We start from the raw sequence: 26436 nt of genomic DNA on the forward strand, positions 1-26436 counted from the left end.
TCTTGCTCTGTCGTCCAGGCTGGAGTGCAGTGGCGCAGTCTTGGCTCACTGCAAGCCCTGCCTCCCGGGTTCACGCCATTCTCCTGCCTCAGCCTCCCAAGTAGCTGGGACTACAGGCGCCCGCCACCACGCCTGGCTAATTTTTTTTTTTTTTTTTTGTATCTTTAGTAGAGACAGGGTTTCACCATGTTAGCCAGGATGGTCTTGATCTCCTGACATGATATGCCCACCTCGGCCTCCCAAAGTGCTGGGATTACAGGCGTGAGTCACTGCACCCAGCCACGTGATTTTTTAAACAATGTCTGATCTCTCACTTGAACACCAGCTCCATGAAGGCAGTGATCTTGTTGTTTTGCTACCGTTGCATCCTCACTGTCTACTTGGCACATAGCAGGTGCTCTATAAATGTTTGTCAAGTGAATGAATAGCCCATCTGCCTCCATTGGGATGGCAAGGCCAGACCAAGTTGGGAACCTGCTTCCCACCACCTCCAGAGGCCATCCATTGGTGCCCAGAGGAGGGGACATACTCCTACATACTCCTGGTGCCTCTGGGAGCATCCTGGGAATTGGGATGTGCCCGCCCAACTTCACTGAGTAACCAACAGCTCACCTTAAGCACCCAGCCTGGTGATGGATGTTCTCAGGATGCCAGGTGTGAGTAGTCATCATAAAGTTAATCAGGCATGTAAAGACATAGTAGTGAGTGTCAGCCACTTACAGGGTTCAGCTAATTGGGCACTTAATGTGAGAGAAAGGGATGGAGACATTAGACAGGTAAACAAAACCAGGCAGGCAAATAACACCAGGCAGCCAATGCAGACAAGGTCTACTCTTAGTCATCAAGGGTCCTTCCATTTCAAAAAAAGGAGAAATCTCAGTGTTTCTCTCTCAGGATCTGAGAATTCAGAATGCTGCACATGAGAGGAAACTTGAGCTGCAGCTCTTCTAACCTCTCTTATTAGAAGAGGTTTTTTCAAGGTCGTTGACTGGAAAAGAGGTAGGATTCAAACCCATGTCTTTTAACCGTTGGCCACATGATCTCCATCTTCAAAAATGCACTTTCTTCTCTGATGTAAAAGTAATACATGCTCATTTTAAGAAAGTCAGGAGAGTATAGAGGAGTCCAGCGAGTTGGGTGCATTAAAGAGGGAAGTGAAAATTATCCATAACCCCTCATTACCTGGTGATAATCGCTGTGAATATCTTGATGTCTTTCCTTCCTGATGTATCTATACATATTTGAGTGCACACAATGGAGATATTCAGGTGAGCACGTTTCAAACCCAAACTCACACCCTGTTCACAATCCTGCACTCTGGGTTTTTGTTTTTTTCCCACTTAACACAGCAAGAAGAACATATTTCCATGGGATGTGCCTCACCACCTCCTTTCATATTTCTTTAAGTGTAGCCAGGAATTCACCAGCAGACTCAAACAGGGAGCCGCTTTAAAATGCAGGTTCCCAGGCCTCCCCCAACCCCATAGAATTATTCTCTGAATATTGAACATTCTCCCCAGGTGATCTAGATATACCATACATTTTGGGAACATTCCCCCCACACAGTGGTTCTCAACAGGACTTCATGCTTAAATACTGATATCCAGGCAGAATTAGACCCATAGCTGAGAAGGTTTAGAGTCAGGGCCGAGCACTGGTGTTTTTCTTAATGCTGGCTGATTGACATGCAGTGAGGGTAGAGAGCGTCTCCCATACACATCTAGGGCTTCCCTGCCAAGACTGGTAAAAACATCTTTCTTCTGGGGTGAAGATGCTGAAATGTTTTATCACCAGGATAAAGACCCACTTGTGACACATGGTCCACCATGACCCAATTTTGACTTGGCTTCTTGCAAAGTTTTATTTCCTAGTTTAAAGTCTTAGGCTGTTGAGGTGTTCCATTTTGTGGCTCCAGCATTTGAGGCAGCAGGGTGCCCTAACAGGCAGGATGCAGGAAGCTCCCTGCTCATTCCTGATCTTCTGAGGGAGAAGGAGGATTTGTGTGTTCCCACCTCACATGCATCCTCTTTATTGGTCTGTACTAAATTCATGGATAATGAGGGTCCCTCAGCTGAGACATTTGAGTAATGATCCTAGTTCTGTTGCATTTCTGTGCCGTTTGCTGCTGCTAATAGGAGCTAATGAGACACTCCCTGAATACGTGCGTTCATGAGGCCTTTTGGCATCCAGGAGTTAATGGTGAAAGGACAGGCACTAGGTGGGGAGGCTGCAGTGTGGGTTTGTAAGTGACAGGCAAGTCCACAGCCTTCATTTTCCAGGAAGAGGCAGAAAACCCCTTTAAGTTTCCTTAAAGCACAATGTGGTTTAGAATTGGATTTGTCCCACGCCCTCTTCCTGAGCTGCTTTGGCAGAGCTTGACTTGAGGCAGGAGGCTGTGGGGATTCATGGAAAGCAAAGATGATTGACTGAAGCAGAGAACTAGATTCTAGCTGTGGCTGAGTGACCCAGGCAAGCGGCCCACTCTCTCTGTGCTCTGAGACCCCAATGGTAGAGTGAGAAGAACACAATCTATTTTCTGACTAAGGCAGTTGATGAAGGTGAAAATAGTTGGGAGCAACTGTGTATAAGAAAAATGTCCCCATGTAACTTCCATCCCCTGCCTCCATGAGCCCACTTCATTGTCTCGTAAAATTTTATAATTCTATGGCATTGAAAGGCATCCTGACGTTTAACAGCTCTAGTCAACTTCAAACTGTTTTTTTAAAACCCTGGAACCAACTTGCTAAAGGAAATCTAATTCAACAGCCCAAACAAACAAAAGAGATCAATGCAGATATGCTCTGTATGGAATGAGGTGTGGTAACCCCTCAAATTTTCTCCCACCATGCTGCCACAGAGGTTGGCCCCTGAATTGGCTCTATGAAATCCTCAGGGTACCATGAGGCACAGTTTGATGACCACCGATGCAACCCAATGCCTCCTATTTTCCAGATGAGGAAACAAGTCCAGAGAGGCAAAAGCCCAGGCTAAAATCAAGATTTGTCAACTGCATGTTGAGGGTTCTTTGGGGAAACACAGTGATGGAGCATTGGTTGGGTATCTTGTCCCAACCTGGGACAGTGAGAGGTGGATGGGCTGGAACCAGCCAGGGTAACTGCATATGTGCAGCTTGGTGCTTACTAATGATTGAGGGGCCTTTGGTGAGGGAAAGGCAGGGAAATCGAGCAGGGTGGAGGTTGGCCTGTTCAAGGCAATCCCCATGGCTCTACATGGCACATGGCTGTGTGCACAGCAGCATGGTGTAGCAGCTAAGAACAGGGACTTGGGAGCCGACTGCCTGGGTCTGAGTCCCAGCTTTCACCACTTCTTAGCTGTGTAACTGGCATAAACCACTTAACCTTTCTGTGTCTCAGTTTTCTCATGTAGTAAATGGAAACAAAAGTAATCCTTAGCTTCTAGTGTGACTGGGAGGAGTCATTAAGAAAATCCCTGTGGAGGGCTCACATCTGTAATCCCAATGCTTTGGGAAGCTAAGGCAAGAGGATCATGAGGCCATGAGTTTGAGACCAGCCTAAGCAACATAGTGAGACCCCATCTCTACAAATTTTTTTTTTAATTAGCCAGGCATGCGAGATCATACCCCTGCACTCCAGCCTGGGCCACAGAGTGAGACTCAGTCAAAAAAAAAAAAAAAACCATTAGCCAGGCATGGTGGTGCATGCCTGTAGTCCCAGCTCAGCTACTTGGGAGGCTGAGGCAGGAGGACTACTTGAAGTCAGGAGGTTAGTGCTGCAGTAAGCTGTGATCACACCATTGCACTCTGGCCTGGGTGACACAGCAAGGCCCTATCTCTAAAAATAATAGTAATACTACATAAATAAAATGAGAAAATAAAATTTAAATAAAAGTCTGTGCCTGGCCCATAGTAAGTGCTCAGTAAACACCAGCTACTATTATTACAGGAGTTCTGAGACCATGGACTGGGAGCTTGTTCCTGGTTCCTGCCCACTCCCATCATCCTATAGAAATAACTTTTAGGGAAGATGGGGTGGGTGGGGGGGAAATGAGGAAGAATCAAGAAGAGCGTGCTGCCTTCAGCTCTGCGCATCCTGCCTCCTCAAGTGGTTCTGTGCAATCTGGGTCACAGCGGAGGCTCCAGAGCCTGCAGGCTGCCTTTGCCTCTTCATTGGGCAGGGCAGCACCTCTCTCGAATGGAACACAAAGGGAGAAGCTGCTATTTATAGCATTGTAACTCAGAGCACTCTGAGGGTGTGGCAAGAGCAACAAGGGCCGTGGGGAGAGTCAGCATTAGGTGCCTGCCAGGCAGGGCTACCAGGGGCCCTCTGGGTGCTGTGATACCCCAGTCCCTCCCATCGGCTCTCCCCTGCCATGTATGTACACAACTGGGACCCAGCCCATGGAGGGGTGGGTGGGGTCCAGCTCTATCTGGGTTCACTGGCTGTGTGTCTAGAAGGAGTCCTCATCTGAGGGATGGGCAAGGAGATGGCTTCAAGCTGGTGGGAAGTGACCCCCTCCCCCCACAAAAAAATGCCAAAGTGGAAACAGGATGCCACAGTCGTCATTCAGTGTGTGGTCTGAAACCAGTGGCATCATGTGGCACCACCTGGGAGCTTTCTAGAAATGTAGCACCTCAGGCCCCACCTCAGACCTGGTGTTTCAGAATCTGCATTTTAACAGGTCCCCGTGTCATCTGCGTGCACATTAAACTTAAGAAGTGCTGGGGTCATGCATATGAGACATGTGTTCTAGGGGGTTTTTTGTTGTTGTTGTTGTTTGAGACAGAGTCTTACTCTGTCACCCAGGCTGGAGTGCAGTGGCGCCATCTTGGCTCACTGCAACCTCCGCCTCCTGGGTCCAAGCAGTTCTCCTGCCTCAGCCTCTTGAGTAGCTCGGACTACAGATGCACACTACCACACCCAGCTAATTTTTTTGTATTTTTAGTAGAGATGGAGTTTCACCATGTTGGTCAGCCTGGTCTCAAACTCCTGGCCTCAGGTGATCCACCCACCTTGGCCTCCCAAAGTGCTGGGATTACAGGCGTGAGCCACCAAGTCCAGTTATGAGTTCTAGTTTTGGCTCTGCCGCTTCCTAGCTGTGTGACCTTGGGTAAGTCATTTAGCTTCCCTGTGCCACTTTCTTCACCTGGAAAATGGCATAAATAGTAGTGCCTCCCTCCTGGAAGTGGGTGGCAATGCACTTCATGCCATGCTAAGCATATAGTGAGTACCACCGAATTGTAAGCTGTTATTATGCATGGCTTGATACTCAAGGCGCTTACTTTTGCTAGATACACGTGTGGGGAGTGAGCTGCTCTTATTCATTCATTCATTGATTCAACCAGCATATACAAATCCTCACTACAGCCTAGGCACTGATCCAGCACTGGGCACACAGCAGGGAACAGAACAGACAAGGTGCCTGGCCCGGGGAACTCATAGCCCTGCAACAAACCAGAGATTATTTCACAATCAGCTAATTACTTAATGCAGATAATCCCTGTAGTTAATTCCAAAGGTAACTAATGCTATGAGGAAGTACCAGTTTGCTAGTAGAGTGGATAAAATTGGTAGTCTGAGGAGGCTTTCAAGAGGGAGTGCTATTCTAAAGAATGAGGACACTTGGACCAGGTGCGGTGGCTCACGCCTGTAATCCTAGCACTTTGGGAGGCCGAGGCAGGCGGATCACAAGGTCAGGAGACCAAGACCATCCTGACCAACATGGTGAAACTCCGTCTCTACTAAAAATACAAAAATTAGCCCAGTGTGGCCGTGTGTGCCTGTAGTCCCAGCTACCTGGGAGGCTGAGGCAGGAGAATTGCTTGAACCTGGGAGGCAGAGGTTGCAGAGAGCCGAGTTCATGCCACTGCACTCCAGCTTGGGTGACAGAGTGAGACTCTGTCTCAAAAAAAAAAAAAAAAATGAGGACACTCTAGGCAGGGAAAATATAAAAGTGTGTGTGCATGCAACAGAGAGAGACAGATCACAAATGTGTGTGTGTGTGTTTGTTCCAGGCACAAGGAACTGAATGTGCTCTGATGCTAAAGTAGACAGAACTGAAACTGAAAGATCAGTGTAACTAGAGCAATGATTCTCAAAGCCATTCTTGAGCATGCATCAGGATACCTTGGAGGACTCATAAAATACAGATTGCTGGACCTCTATCCAGCCAAATTAGAATGATTGTTTAGCTTCCAGGGCATTCATTTTCAAAGGGGAGCCTTCCTGGGTTCTGTTCACCCTCTACCCTTTCCTTAAACTGTCTGCACTTGACAATTTCGGGGCAGAATTTCTAATTCAGTTGGGCTGGGGTGGGGCCCAAGAATTTGATTGGGTCACTGAATGTCAGGAGAGGAGGGGGTCAAGGAAGGCCCCCCACAGAGTTTCTGGTTTGAGCAAGTATGTAGATGGTGGCGACATTTCCCAAGACTGGGAGGCAGGTTTGCTGGAGCTGGGGATGGAGAGCAGCCAAGATGAAAAGTTGAGTTTGAAAGCACAAGTTTGAGATGCCTGTGAAGACATCCAAGTGAAGGCATCATGGAGACAGATAAATAGATCTAAATAAATCTAGCACTCAGAAGGCAGTTTCTGGGAGGAGGTGACAGGAGATAGAAAGGACTAGATAAGGTTCTTAATCCAAAGTCAGTAGAACAGATGGGACTTTGAGGGGTGTGGGAAGGGGTCTTTGGTATTCTGAAAATGTGTCAGAATTTTATGTGCATGTTCCTTTTCCTGGGGAAGAGTTTACAACTGTCATCAGATGCAGAAGAGCGTATGACTCAAAGAAGGTGAAAACCACAAACCTGACACTGTGGGGTATGCTGGTGGTCCCCAGTCCTACAAGGTCCTTATTTACCTTGTCTCTGCTTCCAGGCGCCTGGTGGACCGCCTGGAAAACATGAGGAAGAACGTGGCTGGGGATGGGGTGAACCGCTGCATACTGTGTGGAGAACAGCTGGGGATGCTGGGCTCTGCCTGTGTAGTATGTGAGGACTGTAAGAAGGTACCATCATCCTCTTATCCCTTCTTCCCTGTGCAGCACCTGCAGAGGGGAAAGTCCTAGGCTCCAGCTGTAGGGGTCACTGGGTCTTGTGGGGTGGAACTTGGATCCTGAAGATCACTTGCCAGGACACGGTTTTTTTCTGGGATGCTTCCATGCCCTACTGTCTTCCAAGGTAACCCTGATCCTGGTTCCTCCCGGGAAGCCACTCTGATCCTTCTGTCTCTTAGAGCTGAGCTCCATCCAGGGTGAACTAGGGAGCCTGTGGCAGGACATGAGCTATGATTGAGACTGCAGGTATCCTAGTTATACCTTAGCAAGTTATGTGTCAGTTTAAAGAGCATGCTAAGCACATGTTTATACTTGTGTGTATGTGGAATGCTTTCAGTTTTCTCGTATCCTGGGTTATGATACAAGAAACTTAGAAAGCCTCTGTTTAGCCAAGTTAGAATCATTTAGCTTCCTAAGCATTTGTTCTCAAAGGGGAGTCTTTCTGAACTCTGTTCACCCTCTAACCTTTCCTTAAACTGTCTGCACTTGACAGTTTGGGAGCAATGATACAACTGTCCTGGGGTCTGCTGGACTCCAAGAGTTCAGTTGAACAACCCAGCTGGAGACATCTATAATGTCATCATCTCCAGCTTGATGTCACATTTGACATGTAGAATGAAATCTTGGGAAGAGTTTATCTATTCTGAAAAACTTGCCAGTCAACTCAAAAGTGAGAATTTCATGACCCATTAAATTTTCCTAATTGTCTTAACTTCCAGGAAATTCAATAAAAAGGGTAGTATTCTATCACACAGTCATGGGGCATTTTCTCAGATAACTTTCTTCTCCTTGGGGAGTTAAACTTCTAGTCATAGTCTAGGTTGTGTCAGGTCCATTTTGGAAATAAAGAGGGAATAAAGTAAGACACGAAATGGATATATGGTCATTCGTCTTTAGAAAAAAGTATGTCAGTGATTTCCCCTGTGTGGATGATGAAAATTCAGATCCCATAGGGACATTTAGAGAATTCCTTCATCCAGTGCTTAGGAATGACTCAAGTTCTTGTTATTGGAAGTAAGACTCAAAATTGGAGTTTTATTCTAACTGGCCTTGCTCGTGGAAGGAAGTGTGAGAAATGGAGGCAAGTTCTTCCTCTTTACATCCACCAAGAGAAAGCGGGGGGCAACATTGCCGTGCCTCCCATGAGCATGGCTCATCTGAGTGTGTTGCCTGTGTTTCATCCACAGAATGTCTGCACCAAGTGTGGAGTGGAGACCAACAACCGCCTGCATTCTGTGTGGCTCTGCAAAATCTGCATTGAGCAGAGGGAGGTGAGTGCCCTGGTCCCATCTGGTGCCTAGATCACCCTCCTTTCTTGGCCAGCTTAAGAGGTGCCTTAGGAGGTTGGTATGAAAGGAGCCAGCTCAGCAGTGAACATTGACAGAACAACCTCACACTATTTGGAGGAATTTCTTTTCTCCTCCTCTGCTTCTATGACTTTTTTTTCTTCCTTCCCATCCTCTCTTCTTCCCTCTCTGTTCATTGCCCTCTGGCCTCTGTTCTTTCTTTGACCCCATTTCTCTGAGTCTTATGAGTCTTCCTCTCCCAACATCTTTCCTTTCTGTGTCTCTCTTCCATTTCTTATTTCCATTTTTTTCTTTTCTCATACTCTCCTCTTGTTTGAGCTCTTTTCTTCCTCTAATCCTTATGCTTTTTTCTCCCTTTTCCTCATTTTGTTGTTTCTCATATCTTCACACCCTTTTTTCAGCAATTTCTCTTTACTTCCCTCTTTCTTTCTCCCATGGCATCCTTCTCTTCCCCAGTTCTGCTTCTTACTCATCTTACCCCAATTAAGTCCTTTCTCCTTCTCCCAATTTCTTCATCCCCCGCCCACTGCTGCAGAGTCCTGCCTTTGAGACCATGTTTCAATAACCATGTTCTCCTCAGTATCTGTCAGGGGCCTGGCAGGAAAGCATTGGCACACTTCAGTAGGTTAATCCAGGGCTTGATGAAGGTGTTATTGACAAAGGTCCAGGCAGAGCTAAGAGGAATCAGCAAGGGTTGACGAGTCACCCCTAGCACCAGCAAAAACAGGGTTGCTGTTTCCCCTCCTAAGACTGAAGAGATAGAGGAGGGAGTGGTTACCAGACTGGAAGATAGGTGTAGCCTAACAGGAATTCAGTCATTGTCCAACTAGTGGTGGGTTGTGGGGAGCCAAGGAAATAAATACCATAGTCCCACCCTCCTCTTAACTCAAACTCTTTATTTGTCTGGAGAACTCTTCAGCAATCCAAGCTTTCAAGAGGCTTTTTTGTAATCCATGGTGCTCTCCTTGACCAAATAAACCTGAAGACAGAGGTCAAGGTTTATTTCGTGGAGTCCAGTTAGTGCAATACATACTGGTCAGCCTCCTGGGGCACAGAGCAGGGTGGAGAATGAATCTGACTGGGCAATGGAAGATGTTTCACACGCCATCCTAGGTGTGCTGCTCTGTCCTGACCCACAGGGCCAGGAGAAAGGCCAGAGGTCTCGGGGAAGTTGTAGATAGATCACCCGGTTTACAACAACCAGTGTAGTGGAGAGCATGCCACATTTAAGAGATGGAAGACTTGGAGTTGAGCCCTTGTTTTTCCATTCCCTGGCTGTGTACTGTTGGACCCATCCTTAAGATTTTGGATATTCCATTTTCTCCATCCAAACTCCACTTTCTGCATGGGTAAACTCAAGCCCTTTCTACTGAGTGTTCAGGGTGGATGGACTGAATAAGTATGAATTGTGCAGGGCTCTGTAGTAGTAAAAAAAGTGTGCTGGCTATTGTGTCAGTGTGCTTTGGATGAAGAGGAAAGATAAAAATGGGCACTCATGAAGGTAAGAGCAACAGTGCTTGGCTGCCACATCTTCAATCCCTGTCTCTCCTCCCCAGGTGTGGAAGCGTTCTGGAGCATGGTTCTTCAAAGGCTTCCCCAAACAGGTCCTCCCACAGCCTATGCCTATAAAGAAGACCAAGCCCCAGCAGCCTGTCAGTGAGCCTGCTGCCCCTGAACAGCCTGCTCCTGAGCCCAAGCACCCGGCCCGGCCTCCAGCTCGAGGTAGGACAAAGCAGGTGCTTCTTTCAGGACCAAGGACAGATCTTAGCCAACTGGTTTACCTGAGGGATGGCCTGACATCATGTCTGTGTTTCCATCCAGTTGTTGGACGGTCAGCTTCTGGACTTGGTTCTAGGACTTCTATATCTCCTTCATAGTTCACCATAAATTCTTATCAAGAGGATAGCACAGGGAACTCTCCAGCAATGCCACGCTGCCCAGAGGCTTCGCTCTCATCCCTGGTGGAATACCTAGTGTACAAGAGGTAGAAATTAAAATTAGGAACTGAGAGAGACTCTCACCACGAAGATCACACTGGAGCCTAGGAGAATACTTGGCTTGCTGAGAAGGCCTTCGTGGACCCTAATATTTCTCCTACTATCCATAAGCAAGTCTGACTTGGACTAATTAAAAGTGAAAGATAAATAGAAGGAAATCAGTAAAAGAAAATTGCTGCTATCAAATTGCTACTATTGACATTATCACTCTTATCCAAGTATTATGATTAATTATTAAAATGATTAAGAGGGAGAAGCAAAACAGTAAAAATTTTAAAAAACAACCATAGTAAAAATATATTTTAGTTGGACTAGACCACTAGGACTGACCAGATAAAGCCCTTGTGATAATTTCAATTGACACTAAGTGATAAAATCTGGACTAAATGACAATTCCAGATTGAGTGCAGGCAGTGCTTCTGAAAGGAAGGGTATAGTTGAAGGTTTCAAATATTGAAGTGTCCATCTGCATTTTTCATAAGATAACTTACCAAGGTACTTAGCACAATGCCTGCCACCTAAAAGGCATTCAACAAATGTTTTCTTCCTGACAAGGCATGAGCAATTTCTACTGCTTACAGAGAATCACCAAATTGTCAACATATATTGCATTCCTGAGGAGTCCCCAGTTTTCACCACTAAAAGATTCCTTCTTCCTAGTTCTTCTAGGCTGAAGAGGTTGTATAGCATAATTATTCTTTATAAAGCCTGTGTATGCTCCTATGTGTTTATGCATGCAAAAAAAAAATGTGAAATTGTAAACAGGAGCTAGATCAAGGGGAAGTTGGGAGGAAGACTTAATTTTTGAAACATATTCTTGGGCAATAGTCAATGAACCCCTTTGTAGGCTTCTTAAGTTCTGGTTTTCCAGACACCAGAAAACCAGTAATCCTCATAATTTGTGTTTTCTTTCTCCAGGTGACAGTGAAGATAGGAGGGGCCCAGGTCAGAAGACAGGTGGGTTCTGCTGACACTGTTTTGTCATTTGAGACAGGAATTGACCTAATTCCCTCGATGCCCTTTCTCCATTCAATTCATGCTCTTCTTTCCAGGCCCTGACCCGGCCTCTGCTCCCGGGCGAGGAAGCTATGGGCCTCCCGTGCGCAGGGCCTCCGAGGCACGAATGGGCTCATCTAGCCGGGATTCAGAGAGCTGGGACCACAGCGGAGGTGCTGGAGACTCCAGCCGGAGCCCAGCAGGTGAGCAAGATGGGCAAATCCAGAGACAGTTCTCTGGATAGGGAGACTCAAAAAGAATGAGGGGGACTGTGTTTTTATTCATCTACTTAGGCAGCACTTACTGAGTACCTACTGTGTGCCATGTTCTATTCTAGATACTGGTTCTAGTCTACAGTAGAGGAAACAATTCTGGCTCTAGACATCCATAATTTTGGTTAGATCCTTTTCTTGATGTAATACCATATGTTAGAAAACATGATTTTTTTGTCCCTGCCTCAAAAAAAAAAAAAAAAAAAAAAAAAAAAAAACCTGGGGGAAAAATGCCCTTAGGCTTTGAACAAAGTAAGGATGCTTCACTCTCAAAGATCTCTCCCAGTCTACCCTTGGCAGTGGCCTCTGCTGTCTGGGCATATGGCATAGGTCAGCATGGCCAGGATGTCACTGACAGGTGCTCATATTGGGTACCTCACATTTCTGGCCTCACTCATGGTGGGTTTATTTGGCAAGAGTGCCCATTGGTGGGAGTCACTGAGCACAGGACTTTGAAGGAAATGTCTACCATAGTGAAACATCTTTGTTCCATAGCTCCTTGTCTGAGACCTCAAAGCAGCTTCATTTCTTTTGCAGGAAGGGACTGCGTCTGGGTCTAAGTCAGATTGGCTGAATATTTAGGTCCCATGTTGATGTCTGGTCTTCTCTTCCCAAATTGTGTGTTTGGAGCTTAGCACTTCACTTCCTCTTATTGGCAACAGAGCTGGGCACATACCTTGGGCTTCATCATCTACCCAGACCTCCCCAAACAATGAACCTATGGTTTAGATGAACAGAGAAAGGAATTTCTCAGATCCTCAACATCATGAAATATTTATAGAGTGTTTACTATGTGCCAAATGCCATCTCAAGTTCTTTTACATATATTGTCTCATTTAATGTTTGCCACAACTTGAAAATCCACATGAGACTTCTGTTATTCACATTTTACAGAATGGAAAAACTGAGCCTCAGAGAGGTGAAGCCACTTGCCCTAGGTCACACAGCTGATAACTGGTTAGAATGAGAATTAATTCCATATATGTCCAACATCAAAGCCTGTACTTTTTCTTTTCTCTTCCAGAGGTTAAGTTTCTTTTGGCGATGCCTTTTAAAATTATTTTTTGATTGTTGTAAAATATATATATATAACATAAAATCTACCATTTTAACCATTGTCATGTGTACAATTCAGTGGTGTAAAGTACATTCACATGGTTCACAGCCATGCGACTATGCATCTGCAGAGCTTTTTTGTCATTACAAACTGAAACTTTGTATCCATTAAATAATAATTCCACACTCTTCTCTCTGCCCAGCCCCTGGTAACCACTATTCTTGATTCTCTATCTATGGTTTTAACTACTCTAGGTACTGCATATCAGTAGAATCATGCAGAATTTGTCCTTTCATGACTGGCTTATTTCACCTAGCATAATATCTTCAAGGTTCATCTGTGTTGTAGCATGTGTCAGAATTTCTTTCATTTTTAACCCATTTATGCTGGAGGTTGCAATTTTTTTTGGTAAAAAATCAGACCTTGACGGTGACTTTGAGCAGTAGGATATAAATAACTCCTACAAGTTTAGCGTTCCAATAATGGAACACTGGGCATAAATTAAGAATACACAATATTCTATTGTGTATTTATATAGTATACAGATAGACGCACATAATATAGTATACATATATATAATAGAATATATAGAAACACAGTATATATAATATAATATACAATATATATGTTGCATAGTATATACATATAGTATATATACATATCGTACATATACTATATATAGTGGTGTATATGTATATACATGTATATATACATATATAGTGTGTGTTTATATATATGTACATATATTATATATACTACATTTTGTTTATCCATTCACCCATCAATGGAAGTTTGGGTTGTTTCAACCTTTTAGCTGTTGTAAATGATGTCATTGTGTGCCTGACATACAAATATCTGTTGCATTCCATTCTTCTGAGTATATACCTAGAAGTGAAGTTGCTGGATCATATGGTAATTCTGTGTTTAATTTTTTGAGGAACCACCATACCGTTTTCCATGGTGGCTGAGACATTTTTAGATTCCCACCAACAATGCACAAGGGTTCTCATTTCTTCATGTCCTCATCAATATCTGTTGTTCTCTGGGTTTTGTTTTTCTTTTTAGTAATAGTCATCCCAATGGGTGTGAAGTGGCATCTCCTTGTGGTTTTCACTTGCATTTCCCTCGTGATTAGTGATGTTGAGCATCTTTTCATGTGCTTTTGGACATTTGTGTATTTTCCCTGGAGAGACAGCTATTCAAGTCCTTCGAACACATTTTAAATTGGGTAGTTTGTCTTTTGTTGTTGAGTCATAGAAGTTCTTTATGTATTCTGGATATTAATATCTTATCAGATATTTAATTTACACATTTTTCTCTTGTTTCATGGGTTGTTTTTTCACTCTTTTATAGTGTCATTTGATGCACAGAAGACTTTTATTTTGATGAAGCACAGTTTATCTTTTTTTTTCTTTTCTTGCCTATGTTTTTAGTGTCGTATCTAAGAAATCATTGTCTAATCTAAGATCCTGAAGTAGTTCCTTTATGTTTTCTTCGAAGAGTTTTATAGTTTTAGCCCTTATGTTTGGGTCTTTGATCCATTTTGAGTTAATTTCCGCATATCAGATCCTGCTTTTAACGTCTGTATTATTTTGTCTTCTGAAGATGAAGATGGTCATAGGACATTTCTGAACTGGATTTGAATCTCCTGTCCCTCAGGAGTCAATATAAATGTTCCCCTGGTCTAGCTTCTAGCATCCACCTGCTCTACCTTGAGCTGCGTTAGCTGCTACCTTCTCTGAGCTCCCAGGGTAGTGAGACGCAGCCCTAATGCAGGACTTACCACTGTCTAAAGCATTATAGCCTGAATCTCTTTCCCTCATAATACCAGGGACATGTCTCTCTCCATTAATTTATTATGTTTCCAAATATTTGGAGCATCTACCATAATTTTATCTCTTTCCCATCATTTTCCAGCCTATACTAAGATTCCTAGTTGATTATAGGCTCTCAAGTGCTTCCATATTTGAATTAATAATCATAATAGCAATTTAAACTTATTGAGCATCTACTCTCTGCCACATATGTGATTAAACCCCTTGCATGGGCCATATTGATCCAATCAACAACTCTTTTTGGATAGGTACTATTGTAGTCATCTTCACATAATAGATATAGCAAAGAGAGGCTAAAACAATCTCAAGCTCACATAAAAGTAATAGCAGGGCTGGTGTTTAACCCAGGCAGTTCACGTGCAGAGCCAATGCTCCTAGCTGGTCTGTTATAAGTTCCACTTGAGGGACTGAGAGCAGCTCAGTAAAACAAATTATCAGTAAAACTTGTTCCAGGGCTTAATCCTGGAATCTCAGGGTCCTCCCTCACACACAGTGTGGAAATCCCTTCAGAGGATTCTGAAAGGGGTTTGATCACCCACATACTCTCTCTAAGGGGGGACTCCCTTCCTCTTGGAGCAGCTTATTCTATTGTTGATGGACTTCAGGTGTCATTTACACATTCAACAAGATCTGAGATAGACTTGGACAGAAGTCCTACCTTAGGGGCTTCCTGGTTATGTGACCTTGGGCATATTTAACCCCTACTACCTCAACTGCTAAATGGGAAACACAATACCATGCATGGCATTGAGTTGTGAAGCTTCCATGAGGTGATGTTCATGCACCCCATGAGGGGTGCATCTGAAGAACTCAATGACTGTTGGCTATTGTTGCCTCATAAACTCATCATTTCAGTGTCTGTCCCCTTCCCGTGACTGGGCTGTGTACTCCTGGAGGATATAAGATGGTGTTTTGTCCAGCTTAGCACAGGGATTGGCACTTGGTAGATACTCAATGGATGCTTGTTGAATGAATGAATGAATGAATGAATGAATGAATGAATGAATGGACAAATGAATGAGGCCTCAAATGAACAAACAAATGGCAGTGCTAACGTAGGAACCTGGGACAAGACTTGGTGGCTCGTAAGCTCCCAGGTAGAGGTGGTAAAGCACCCTCTGTTATGTGTATTCAAGCATCCAGCCAGCCAAAAGTGCTGGATTCAGGAAAGACAGCATCTAGCCCAGTGAAGTAAGAGAGGGCAGGGCTTTCTTCCCAGAACATCACACCTTCTGGGTACCAGAAACTGCTGCACACATTATTCCATTCAGTCCCTCTCTGGGAAGCAACAGCATGTAAGGGTCTCTGGCACAGACTCCAGAGACCAACTACCAGCATTCAAACCCTGGCTCTGCACTAACCAGTCAAGAGACATTAGATGAGCTCAGTAACTTCTTTGTGCCTCAGTTTCCCCATCTGTAAAATGGAGACAATAAGGCTCCATCCCATAAGGTTATTAGTGGTTATTAGTGTAGAAATTAAAGAAGTTCTTATATGTAAAGTTCCTGGCATATGGTAAGCACTAAATAAATGTTAATTCATTACTATTATGAGTTAAGTGGAACTGTTGCCTCTATGGGGCATCTAAGGTTCAGAGAGAGTGAGTGACCAGCTCAAGGTCACACAGCCCATATAGGAAACAGCAGGAAGGCAAAGCCAAGTCCATATGAAGATAGAGACACATTCTTTCAATAATAATAAAATAATCTCACCACCTGACATGTGTCGAGTCTTTAGTACATGCCAAGTACTGTTCTGAGCATTGCCTGTTTGTATCATTGTATCTTCCCCACAGCTCTATCAGCTAAGTGATTATCTCCATATACCAGGTGAGGAAACTGAGGCCCAGAGAGGACAGGTCACTTGAGCAAGGCCACACAGGTGGAAGGAGGATTATAGAACCTGTGCTTTTTAACATCTGTGCTGCTGCTGTGGCTCACCAGAGTTTGAGTATTGAGAGCAAAGAACACACCGAAGGCAGAAGAGCCAGAAAGAGCTGAGCGAGTGAGGAGCTGCCTCCAGCGAAAGTCCAAGGGGCTCACCCCACACCAGCTGAGCAGTCCCAAGCTACTTTCTGCTGTGTGTGTGTGACACACAATGGCTGTTTTCTCTTCTTTCCTCTGCAGGTTTGAGACGGGCCAACTCAGTCCAGGCCTCCAGAGCTGCCCCAGGCTCAGTGCAGAGCCCAGCATCACCTCAGCCTGGGCAGCCAGGTACCTGCCACTCGCCTGCTAGCACCTGCCCAGGTTGTCACTGGGCTGTGACCCCTATACCAGCTTGCAGAGCATGCTGGGTTTTCTGCAAAGCTACAGCCACAACTAAATCCTAAGCTCTTCTAAGACCCTCAGAACGAGTAATCCCCTGGGTCAAGAAGCTGGGCGGGGAGCAGGAGGAGGAGGCAGGGAGCATCTTACCCACCCAATGCAGAAAGTGATGGCGCCTCGTTCGCCAGCGTTTCCCACCTCAAAGACCAACACCCCCATTTCACAGAGGAGCAAGTCAAGGCTCAGGAAGTTCCCACAGCACTGGGGCTTGGATCCAGGCCTTTCTAAATCCAAAAGCTCCCCTCCCAGTGGGACTGTTCCTGCAGCCTCGGGTACCTTTCTGCCGTCGGGCCTGTGTCCACACCTGTGAAATGAAAAGAAAAAGATGAACCCCCAAATGATGCCACCCTCTCTGCTGCATCTCTTTTTCTCTCTTCTCTCTGCTCAGGGACCCCAGGAGGCAGCAGACCGGGTCCTGGGCCAACAGGACGCTTTCCAGATCAGAAGCCAGGCAAGTATCTGCTTCCTCCCATACCTGCCCAGTGGCCACGTCTCCCCTACCTCCCTGAGAGAGAGCAGGCAGCTGCCAGAACTTGACTCAGCCTGTACCCTGAGACCTGTTGGATGAGATCTGAACAACCCTCCGAGTCTAAAACTCTAGATAGTCCATACTAAGATTAGCTAGATAGAAATGCCAACATGTATAGTTTAGAGCATAGACTACCTGGGTTCAAATCCTTGCCCTTTCACTTCCTGGCTGTGTGACTTTGGGCAAGTTACTTAGCTTCCCTGAACCTCAGTTTCCTTATTTATAAAATGGGAATACTAGGACCTACCTCACAGAATTGTTGGGGGGTTTAAACAAACTAATACATAGAAAACCTTGGTGGGTTGCCTGGAATATACTAAGCCCACACTGAGCAACAGTGATTACTATTAACATATATCATCAATATGCATCACCATCATATGTATCAGTCATAGCTACGAGACACTTTTTGCTTTCTCAGGCACCAGGCACTGTTTTAAGTGCTGCACTTATATTCATTCATTAAAAAAATACTATTATTTGAGGAGCTTCAGATACTATAATTTCCATTTTACAGATAAAGAAACTGAGGCTCAGAGACATTAAGTAATTTGCTGCAGGTCACACGGCCAAGATTCATACCCGGGCTGTCTGGGCTCCAGAGTCCACACCACTGATTTGTACCCCCACGAGGTCTGTTTTGCCTACCTCTGAATCAGCCTGAGGGGCTTACTGTCAAACACAGATCCTAAGGCCCCACTGCATGTCCACCGATTCTGGGTGGAGCCGGGAATCTGCATCTTTTGAAAATGTCCCTAGGTGCTGCTGTTATGAAACAGGGACTCAGCTGCATGTTTCCTGTCCTTATCTCCCTGCAGAGGTGGCTCCGAGCGACCCCGGGACCACTGCCCCACCCCGAGAGGAGAGAACAGGGGGAGTTGGGGGCTACCCAGCAGTTGGAGCCAGAGAGGACCGAATGAGCCACCCCTCCGGGCCCTATTCCCAAGCATCTGCAGCTGCCCCCCAGCCTGCCGCAGCCCGCCAGCCGCCGCCCCCAGAGGAGGAGGAGGAGGAAGCCAACAGCTACGATTCGGATGAAGCAAGTAGGTGGTGCCTAAGGGAGAGGTATCTTGGAAAAATCACTTCAGAAGCCAAGCCCAGGAAAACAGGAATGGCTCAGGGACAGCCCCGTCTATCCGCAGACCCCTAAGATGTCAGACCTAATAAACATATTAACCAAGTGATAGAAGTGCAGATTTGTGTTTCTAAATTCACAAAATATCAGCTTCCTAAAAATTAAGTGCTACATGTATTTTTTATTGTGGTGAAATACAAATAACATCAATGGTACTATTTAAATCATTTTAAAGACTGCAATTCGGTGGCATTAACTATTTTCTCGATGTTCAGTCTACTAGTTCCTCAAGATGTTAAGCACAGAATTATTACATAACTCAGTAGTTTTGGTCCTAGGTGTGAATGCATATTTTAACAGTTTTTAAAACTCTTTAATGTGTATCTTCTAAAAGTAATTTATTAATCATTATTTCAAATTTGCTGGGCATTTTCTTTTGCATCATTTTAAAATGCCTACAGCGTACTTATCCCAACCAGGCCCCAAGTCCCAGGGATACATACACACACACACACACACACACCAGTGACATTTCCCCACAACACCCCTACCCCCACCAGGTAGGTGTGCCTGGGGCAGCCTTTGTGAGCTGGAGGGAGGCAGAACTGGCAAGTGTCTGCATCCAATATATGTTGGTAGGTAGGGACATTACTGGTTGTTTCTGATCAAGTGGAAAAACTGGATCCAACAGAAGGACCAGATCAAAGGCTGTGACCAGCAACATGGCCTTGACCTGCCATGTCATTTCTCCTCACTGTAAGATGAAAAGCACAGCACCACCGCCCCCTGGGCTAAGGGACAGATAAACTGAGACACCTTCTGGGAAGGTGCTTCATAAAATGGAAATCATTATTACATGAGGCTAAACACACACGAGGAATTGTTATTATGCGTTATGGACATCAGAGGTAATAAAAGTCAACACGTGCTGGGCACTCGTTTTGTGCTGGGCACTATTCTGAGTGTACTCTGTGCATTTGCCCATTTAATCTTCCCTACAAGCCTGGGCATAGTTACTTTTATGACTCCCATTTTACAGATTGAGAGATGAGGCTCCGAGAGGTTGAGGGACTTGTCCAAGCACATCCAGTCAGTGCAAGGAGGGGCTGGTGGCCAATCACACAGCTGTAGCAGATCAGAGGCCAGGCCTGCACGGAAGATCAGCTGTCGCCCTTCATGCCCTGTGCTCTCCCATGGGTCATGGGTCTGCGGTCTCAGGAGAAAGAAGTGAGAGAAGTCCACCCACCTTGTCAGCCACAGGCTGGTTCTGCTCTGAAAATGCCCTGTCTATGCACCCTTCTGCTTTCCCTCATCCTGGTCTTTCCCTGGAAAACTGGCTACTGCTCCTTCCGTCAGCCTTAAATGTCCCCAACCCACCAAGCATAGATGATCCTCCCAGCCTCATGTCTGTCCCTGTTTTTAACTTATCCCGGTAGTTTATTACAAACCTGTCTCCACACCCTGTACTCTTCACACACTCACTCATCTCTGTATTTGACAAGGGTTTATTGAGCATGTACTAAGTGCCTCAAACTGTTCTAGATGCTGGGGATATCATGGGAAAATAAAAAGATAGACATGCCAGCTATTCTCCTGAAGCTTACATTCAAGTGAAGAGAGACAGTTAACATACCAAATGAATGCATTTCGAGTGGAGACAGAGCACCATAAAGGAAATAAAATACACTGAGTGACTACGATGGTAGCTACTTTAAAGAGTGATCAAGGAGAGCTTCTCCGAGGAGGTGACATTTAAGGTGAGAAAGCCATGTAAGGATCTAGAGGGAGAGCATTCCAGGCAGAGGGAACAGCAAATGCTGAGACTCATTTATTCCTTCAGCAAATAAGTGAGCACCTATGACTATGGGCCGTGTGTTGGACATAGCAGTCAACAAGAGAATCCCAGCTATTGCCCTCATGGGGTTCTCAATCTATCAGGACAGAAAGGCATTACCTAGGCAAGTGCACAGATGATGAAATGATCACAGATGTCCTGAGTGCTCTAAGGTAGTGCAGGGTCTACCAAGATGAGGTACTCACAGCAAAAACTGAGTTTTCCTCTCTTCTGTAGTCTCAATTCATAGCCCAGCCTGGGCACATAGTAAGTGCTCAGGAAATGTTTGCTGAGTGACTGAATGTTCGTTATCTTGGTTCCTGCCTCTGCCCCCTTCAGCCACACTGGGTGCCCTGGAATTCAGCCTTCTCTACGACCAGGACAACAGCTCCCTGCAGTGCACCATCATTAAGGCCAAGGTGGGTGATGGGGACCAAGCAGGGGACCTCTCAGGATGCTCTGGCCTGGCTAGGAGACTCAGATGGGGATGGGTAACCAGGCCTGTCTCCTGTTGTTGTTTGTCTATGGATGATAGTGAAGGTGATGAGAAGAGTCACAGTAATTAGGCGAATTCCTTTCTGGGAGGCCTTCCCTTCCTCCTCCAGGGATGGTCCCGGAGGGGTTTCACTTATCTGCAGCCACTTCCTGGGAGTACATGCAGCCAGGCTTCAAGGGCAGAGTCGGCCTCTATCTGCCTGGGCCAGCAGTGTCTCTGGAGGGGATGGTGGAGGTTCTGCCCGGGAGGAGATGACAGCCTGGCTCCACAGCTGACATATCCATGGAACGGCCTCATCTCTGTGTCTGCCTGAGGCCCCTTCTGCTGAAGCGGCTGTCTCGCTGGAGCAGCAGAGACACAGGGACACTAAAACGGGCTTCCAAGGGGGCGGGACAGCCTTGCTGCAGGCTCCGGAGGAGTGAGCTGACTTGATTCCAGACCCCAGGGGAAAAAGCTGGGTGAAACCAGTGCAAACCCCAGAAAGTAATTGACTAGGATTGCACCCCTCCCCTGTAAAGCCCCAAGCCTAGGCCACACAGAAAAACAAACAGGGGCTCAGAAACCAGGCTTCTTGGGTTCAGATACCAGCCCTGACCATTCCTAGCTGTGTGACTTGGGGGAAGTGACTTAACCCCTCTGTGTCTCAGTGTGCCTATTTGTAAATCAGGGATAATAGTAGTGTCTCTCCCATAAGGATAGTGGTGGGCACACATTCCAGTTTTCCCAGGACAGTTCCCTTCTGTGCATGTTGCCTTGCCATAATAATGAACTGTTTCCTTTTTCACTCTTAAAATGTCTCAATTTGAATGATAAATGAGGTACAAAATGCTTAACATAACTCCTAGACCAGCACATTACTTTGCCCAAGTCACTTCTTTATTGAGTACCAATTATGTATCAGCATTTATTGGACACCTGTTATGTGGCAGCATTTATTGGGCACCTATAATGTATCGGCATTTATTGGGCACCAAGTATGCATCAGCATTTATTGGACACCTATTTATTGTCACTATGGCAAGCACTTAGATGCACTTAACACTGCCCCTCCACCCCCGCCAATAACGCAGTAAAGTAAGCGCATACATTATTTTGTTTCCTTTTTATAGAAACTTCTGAGGTGGGGATTCTGAATAGCCCCATTGTACAGATGGGGAAACAGGTCTAGGAGGTTAAAGCCTGAGGTCACACAGCTGATAAGCGATGGAGCTGATCTTTACAGCAAGATCTCATTTAATCCTCTAAGGGCCCCATGAAGCAGGAGTTGCTGCCAGCCCCATTGAACAAGTGGGGAAACAAGATCCAAGATCGCTGGACACAATACAGTTGACCTTGAACAATGTGGGAGTTCAGTTAATCCCTGTGCAGCTGAAAATCTATGGTATAACTTTTGATTCCCTAAAAACTTAACTACTACTGGCCTACTGTTGCCTGGAAGCCTTTCTGACAACATAAACAATCAGTGAACACATCTTTTGTATACTTTAGGTATTATGTACTGTATTCTTACCATAAAGTAAGCTAGCAGAAAGAAAATTCAACATTGATTGAGAACATCCTAAGGAAGAGAAAATGTATTTACTATTCATTAAGTGGAAGGGGATTGGCATGAAGGTCTTCATCCTCATGGTCTTCATGTTGAGTAGGCTGAGGAGGACGAGGAAGAGGAGGGGTTGGTCTTGCTGTCTCGGGGGTGGCAGAGGTGGAAGAAAATCCTCATGTAAGTGGACCCACACAGTTCACACCTGTGTTGTTCACGATCAATTGTGCATGGTATAAGTGCTGTGCAGTGGGATGACAGGAGTCCAGAGGTGGGACATCTGCCTGGTCTGAACATAGAGGATGGACAGAGTATGTCTAAGCCCCAGGAATTTGGAGATTGCTCATTTTAACAAATCAACTTAATTCCTACCTACCGCAAACTTCCTTCTAGTATCTCATCTGAGCCTCGTCCCAGCCCTGATGGATGGAGACACTGAAGTTTCAGAAGATAATGCAGGGGTCAGCGCCAGAAAATAGGAGTCTCCTCCTTCCCCTAACCTTGCCTTTACTCTTCTGGGACATCTCCTCCCATCCTAGCAATAACAATCCAGCCTTGATCCAGTGTGTATCATATGCCAGCACTTTGCAGGTGGAATTGCATTTAAATCTCACCACCTTATGAAGCGGGTACTGTTCTCATCCCCATTTGACAGGTGGGGAAACTGAGGCTCAGATAGGTTAAGAAACTTGCCTAAGGTCACATAGCCAGGAAGTGACATGGCCAGGTTTGAAACCCTGTCTCCTGTCCCAGCACTCTTTCCGTGATACTGCATTTCCCTTCTCTCTCTTTGGAGAAGGAAGCACACAGGGTGGACCAACAGGCAGGACAGATGCCAGGGGGCTATGCCCATTGCCGATGACAGCTGAGCACTGGGCCCTCCTGAGGCCCTCACACCATTGCCTCCTTCTTTTGCAGGGCCTGAAGCCCATGGATTCAAACGGCTTGGCTGATCCCTACGTTAAGCTGCACCTCCTGCCGGGAGCCAGCAAGGTACCATATGGCCTGGGCTTCTCTGCAAACCGGGTGCATGGGCCCTGGCAGATACCCAGGGTTCTCAGCTCAGAGCCTAAAATAGCCCTTATCTGCCCCAAATCCCCAACCCCACCTCATCCTGTGAGTAGCAAAGCCATTGCAGAGCAAGTAAAGTATGTTCCAGGGGTCATTCTCCCTTGGGCAGGGGCTCTGCCCATTTCTCCAACTCAGAAACCTGGGATCTGGGGAGCTGCCAATGCCAGAAGAGAAGCAGATGCCCTGACGATGCCCTTCATCTGCTCGAACACCTTCAGCTGCTCTCCCACTGCTGGGTCTGGCTCACCTCCCCCACACATTTTATACCCCCAACCACACACTCCATCTCTCATTAGAAATGAGCCACTCTCTCCACATTTCAGGACTAAGCCCTTTGGAGAATATTCTCTGAAGCCCTGGCCCTCCCAGCCTTCTCTCCCCTCCAGCTCACCGGCTGAGCATTGCTTTGCTCTGGGGTTAATTCTCCTCTCTGGGGATTGGCCCACCCAGAGTGCATGGCTGGAAATGGAAGTGTGTCTGCCTGGGTTTTGTTTTGTGCTTTGTATTAATTTGACATAGATGTCCTAAACGCAAAGGTGACAGTACATCTGTCAAATGATCTTCAGAAAATGCCTGTTAAATACCCCTGCAAGTACCAAATGCTCCATGAGACAAAAGAGGACACATGTACGCATGTGCACACCACCCCCCACCCTCAACACACACACACACACTCACACACACACACATTCTTTGTCTCACTCTTCTTTGGATCAAGGAAAGACAGTTCATCACCTGGCCATGGTCGAATGATGAAGTGTTTGGCCCCTGCTCCTCCTCACTCCCCAGTGAGGTTTGCTTCTCTTCTAGATGCCCTCCTTTACCCACTCCTAACAGCCAAAGCTGCTTTGCTGAAGAATCTAATGTGAATCATGTGCATGTTAGCATGAATGAGATTTGTCAGCAGCCCACCTCTTCTGGGCATAGTTGCGTTTCTAGCCTTCTCTGTCTCAGAGTAAAATGAAAACTGTTGGCCCCTCTAAGGAAGTTTAGGCATGAAGGGTACTATTTGGGGGGAACAGAGAGAGCCGTCCCAATATCCCCTGCCTAAATGAGAATGGGTGGCTCTCGCTTCTGCCTCCCTGACCTATAAATGATTTCTTCTCAAAGGAAGATGTCTCAGCTTTCTCAAGGGAAAGTTCAAGGAGGAGGCTCAGTGCATGGCGGGAGAGGGGACCCAGCGCCAAGCATTGATCCATTTTTCTGTGGCCGTGATCCTAGAGGATGTCCCCCACTCCCTGAGAACATGCATTTGGGAATAACTAAGCCCCGGGACACTCCTATGGGGAAAACCACCCACCCACCCCATATCAGCCCAAACGATGGGGTCCCAGAACTGGCTCCCCACTGAGGTAGGTGTCTGTCCATCTCTCTGGGGCTCTAGTCCAACAAGCTTCGTACAAAAACTCTGCGGAATACCCGGAACCCCGTCTGGAATGAGACCCTCGTCTACCACGGCATCACCGACGAGGACATGCAAAGGAAGACCCTCAGGTACCTGCCAGGCAGAGGCCAGAGAGGGAGGTGAAGGGAAGACTCAGGGAGGGTGGAACTGAGACTTGGGGTGAGGCCCTTAGGGCCTCACTCTAAAAAGATCTCTGCATAGTTTATTTTTTTCTTACTTGTTTACTTTTACCAAAAAGTGATATATATTTTTGGTAGGAATTTTGGAAAATACAGATAAGTTGAAACTGTTTACTGTTAACATCTTGGTATCTGTTCATTCAGGGTGTGTGTGTGGGGTGGGTGCATGTGTGGGTGTGTATGTGAAAGTTTTTTCCTAATAAAATCGAGTGCTTATAAAAATGTTTATTGCAATGGATCATCCCATTAATATATCTGTATCACTTAAGAATACATTGATACCATTTCATATTCTTCTACAATGTTGAATTATTAGGCTGGTGTGAAAGTAATTGCAGTTTTTGCCATTAGAAGTAATGGATATATATATATATATATATATATATATATATATATATATATGGAACTTGCCTTTTATTCTTAACAATATATCTTAGTGTTATAGCCGTGAAAAAATGTTTAAATCTACCTAATTTTTAACTGCCTCAGAATATTCTACAGAATGGATTTATCACAGATTTTTAAAAATTTTCTTATTCTTAAATATTACAGATGAATAGAAAAGTGTAGCATATACTAAAACAAACATCCATGAACCCACCCAATACTTGATCTGTTAAAAATCTTGCTATTTTGCTGTGTTTGCATCAGCTGTTTTTTTTAAGAAATAAAGTACTCCTATGCAAGTTGAAGCTCCTTTTGTATATTCTATATCCCACCCTGTCCTGTCCTCTTCCTTCTCTCCCAAGAGCTAAACACCATCCTGAATTATTGGGGTATCATTCTCAAGTATGTCTTATACTTCATAATTGTGTATCTATAAACAATGTACAGTATTGTTTGGCATGTTTTAAATTTTTACGTAAATGTTTACCAGTTTATTTAGCCAGTTCCCTACAGGTGGGCATTTAAATTGTTTCCAGCTTTTCTCTACTACAAACAAAGTTGCAATGAGCAACTTCATTCTCCCTTGTGTACATATGAGTGTTTCCTTAGGACAGAAACCAAAGAGAATTATTACTGGATCATGGGATATGTGATTTTTTCAAAACAATTTCACGAGACATGCAAACTGCTTTCCAAATTGGCTGCAACATTATTCTAAGTAAATATTTTTATTGCAGCATAACATTCATTTAGCATAATGCACATATAATAAGTGCACAGATTGATGAATTTTCACAATAGTGAACATACTGGGCTTAAGGAATGGAACATTCCTAGGCTGCAGAAGTCCCCCCACTGTGGCCCCTTCCTGTTGAATACTCCCCTGGGGTATTCAACATCCTAACATCTAACAGAACAAGTTAATTTTGTCTGCTTTTGTACTTTATATAAATGAAATTGTATTGTGTTGCTCTTTTGTATCAATATTCTTTCATTTAACATTCTACCTGTGTATTCATCTAAGTTGTGTGTAGTTGTAGATCGTTCTTGTTGCTATTTAGTATTTTATTGCATGAATATAACGCAGTTTTATTTATCCAGTT

At 45.3% G+C, this 26436-nt stretch overlaps 1 protein-coding gene across 5 annotated transcripts in view; it reads left to right on the forward strand.

The window, feature by feature from the left end:
- The window catches only part of RPH3A (rabphilin 3A), a 331956-nt gene that overhangs the window by 288481 nt on the left and 17039 nt on the right, over positions 1–26436 (forward strand). For all 5 annotated transcript variants that reach the window (XM_023203847.1, XM_023203865.1, XM_023203858.2 and 2 more), the window contains 11 exons: positions 6852–6981; positions 8217–8300; positions 9893–10058; positions 11252–11290; positions 11386–11532; positions 16620–16706; positions 17206–17268; positions 18165–18389; positions 20595–20674; positions 23210–23284; positions 24747–24856. In XM_023203847.1, coding sequence (XP_023059615.1) covers positions 6852–6981; positions 8217–8300; positions 9893–10058; positions 11252–11290; positions 11386–11532; positions 16620–16706; positions 17206–17268; positions 18165–18389; positions 20595–20674; positions 23210–23284; positions 24747–24856 — 1206 coding nt within the window. The remainder of the gene's footprint in view (positions 1–6851; positions 6982–8216; positions 8301–9892; positions 10059–11251; positions 11291–11385; positions 11533–16619; positions 16707–17205; positions 17269–18164; positions 18390–20594; positions 20675–23209; positions 23285–24746; positions 24857–26436) is intronic.

The sequence above is a fragment of the Piliocolobus tephrosceles genome, chromosome 10 (genome assembly GCF_002776525.5).
Source record: "Piliocolobus tephrosceles isolate RC106 chromosome 10, ASM277652v3, whole genome shotgun sequence".
NCBI classification, from domain to species: Eukaryota; Metazoa; Chordata; class Mammalia; order Primates; family Cercopithecidae; genus Piliocolobus; species Piliocolobus tephrosceles.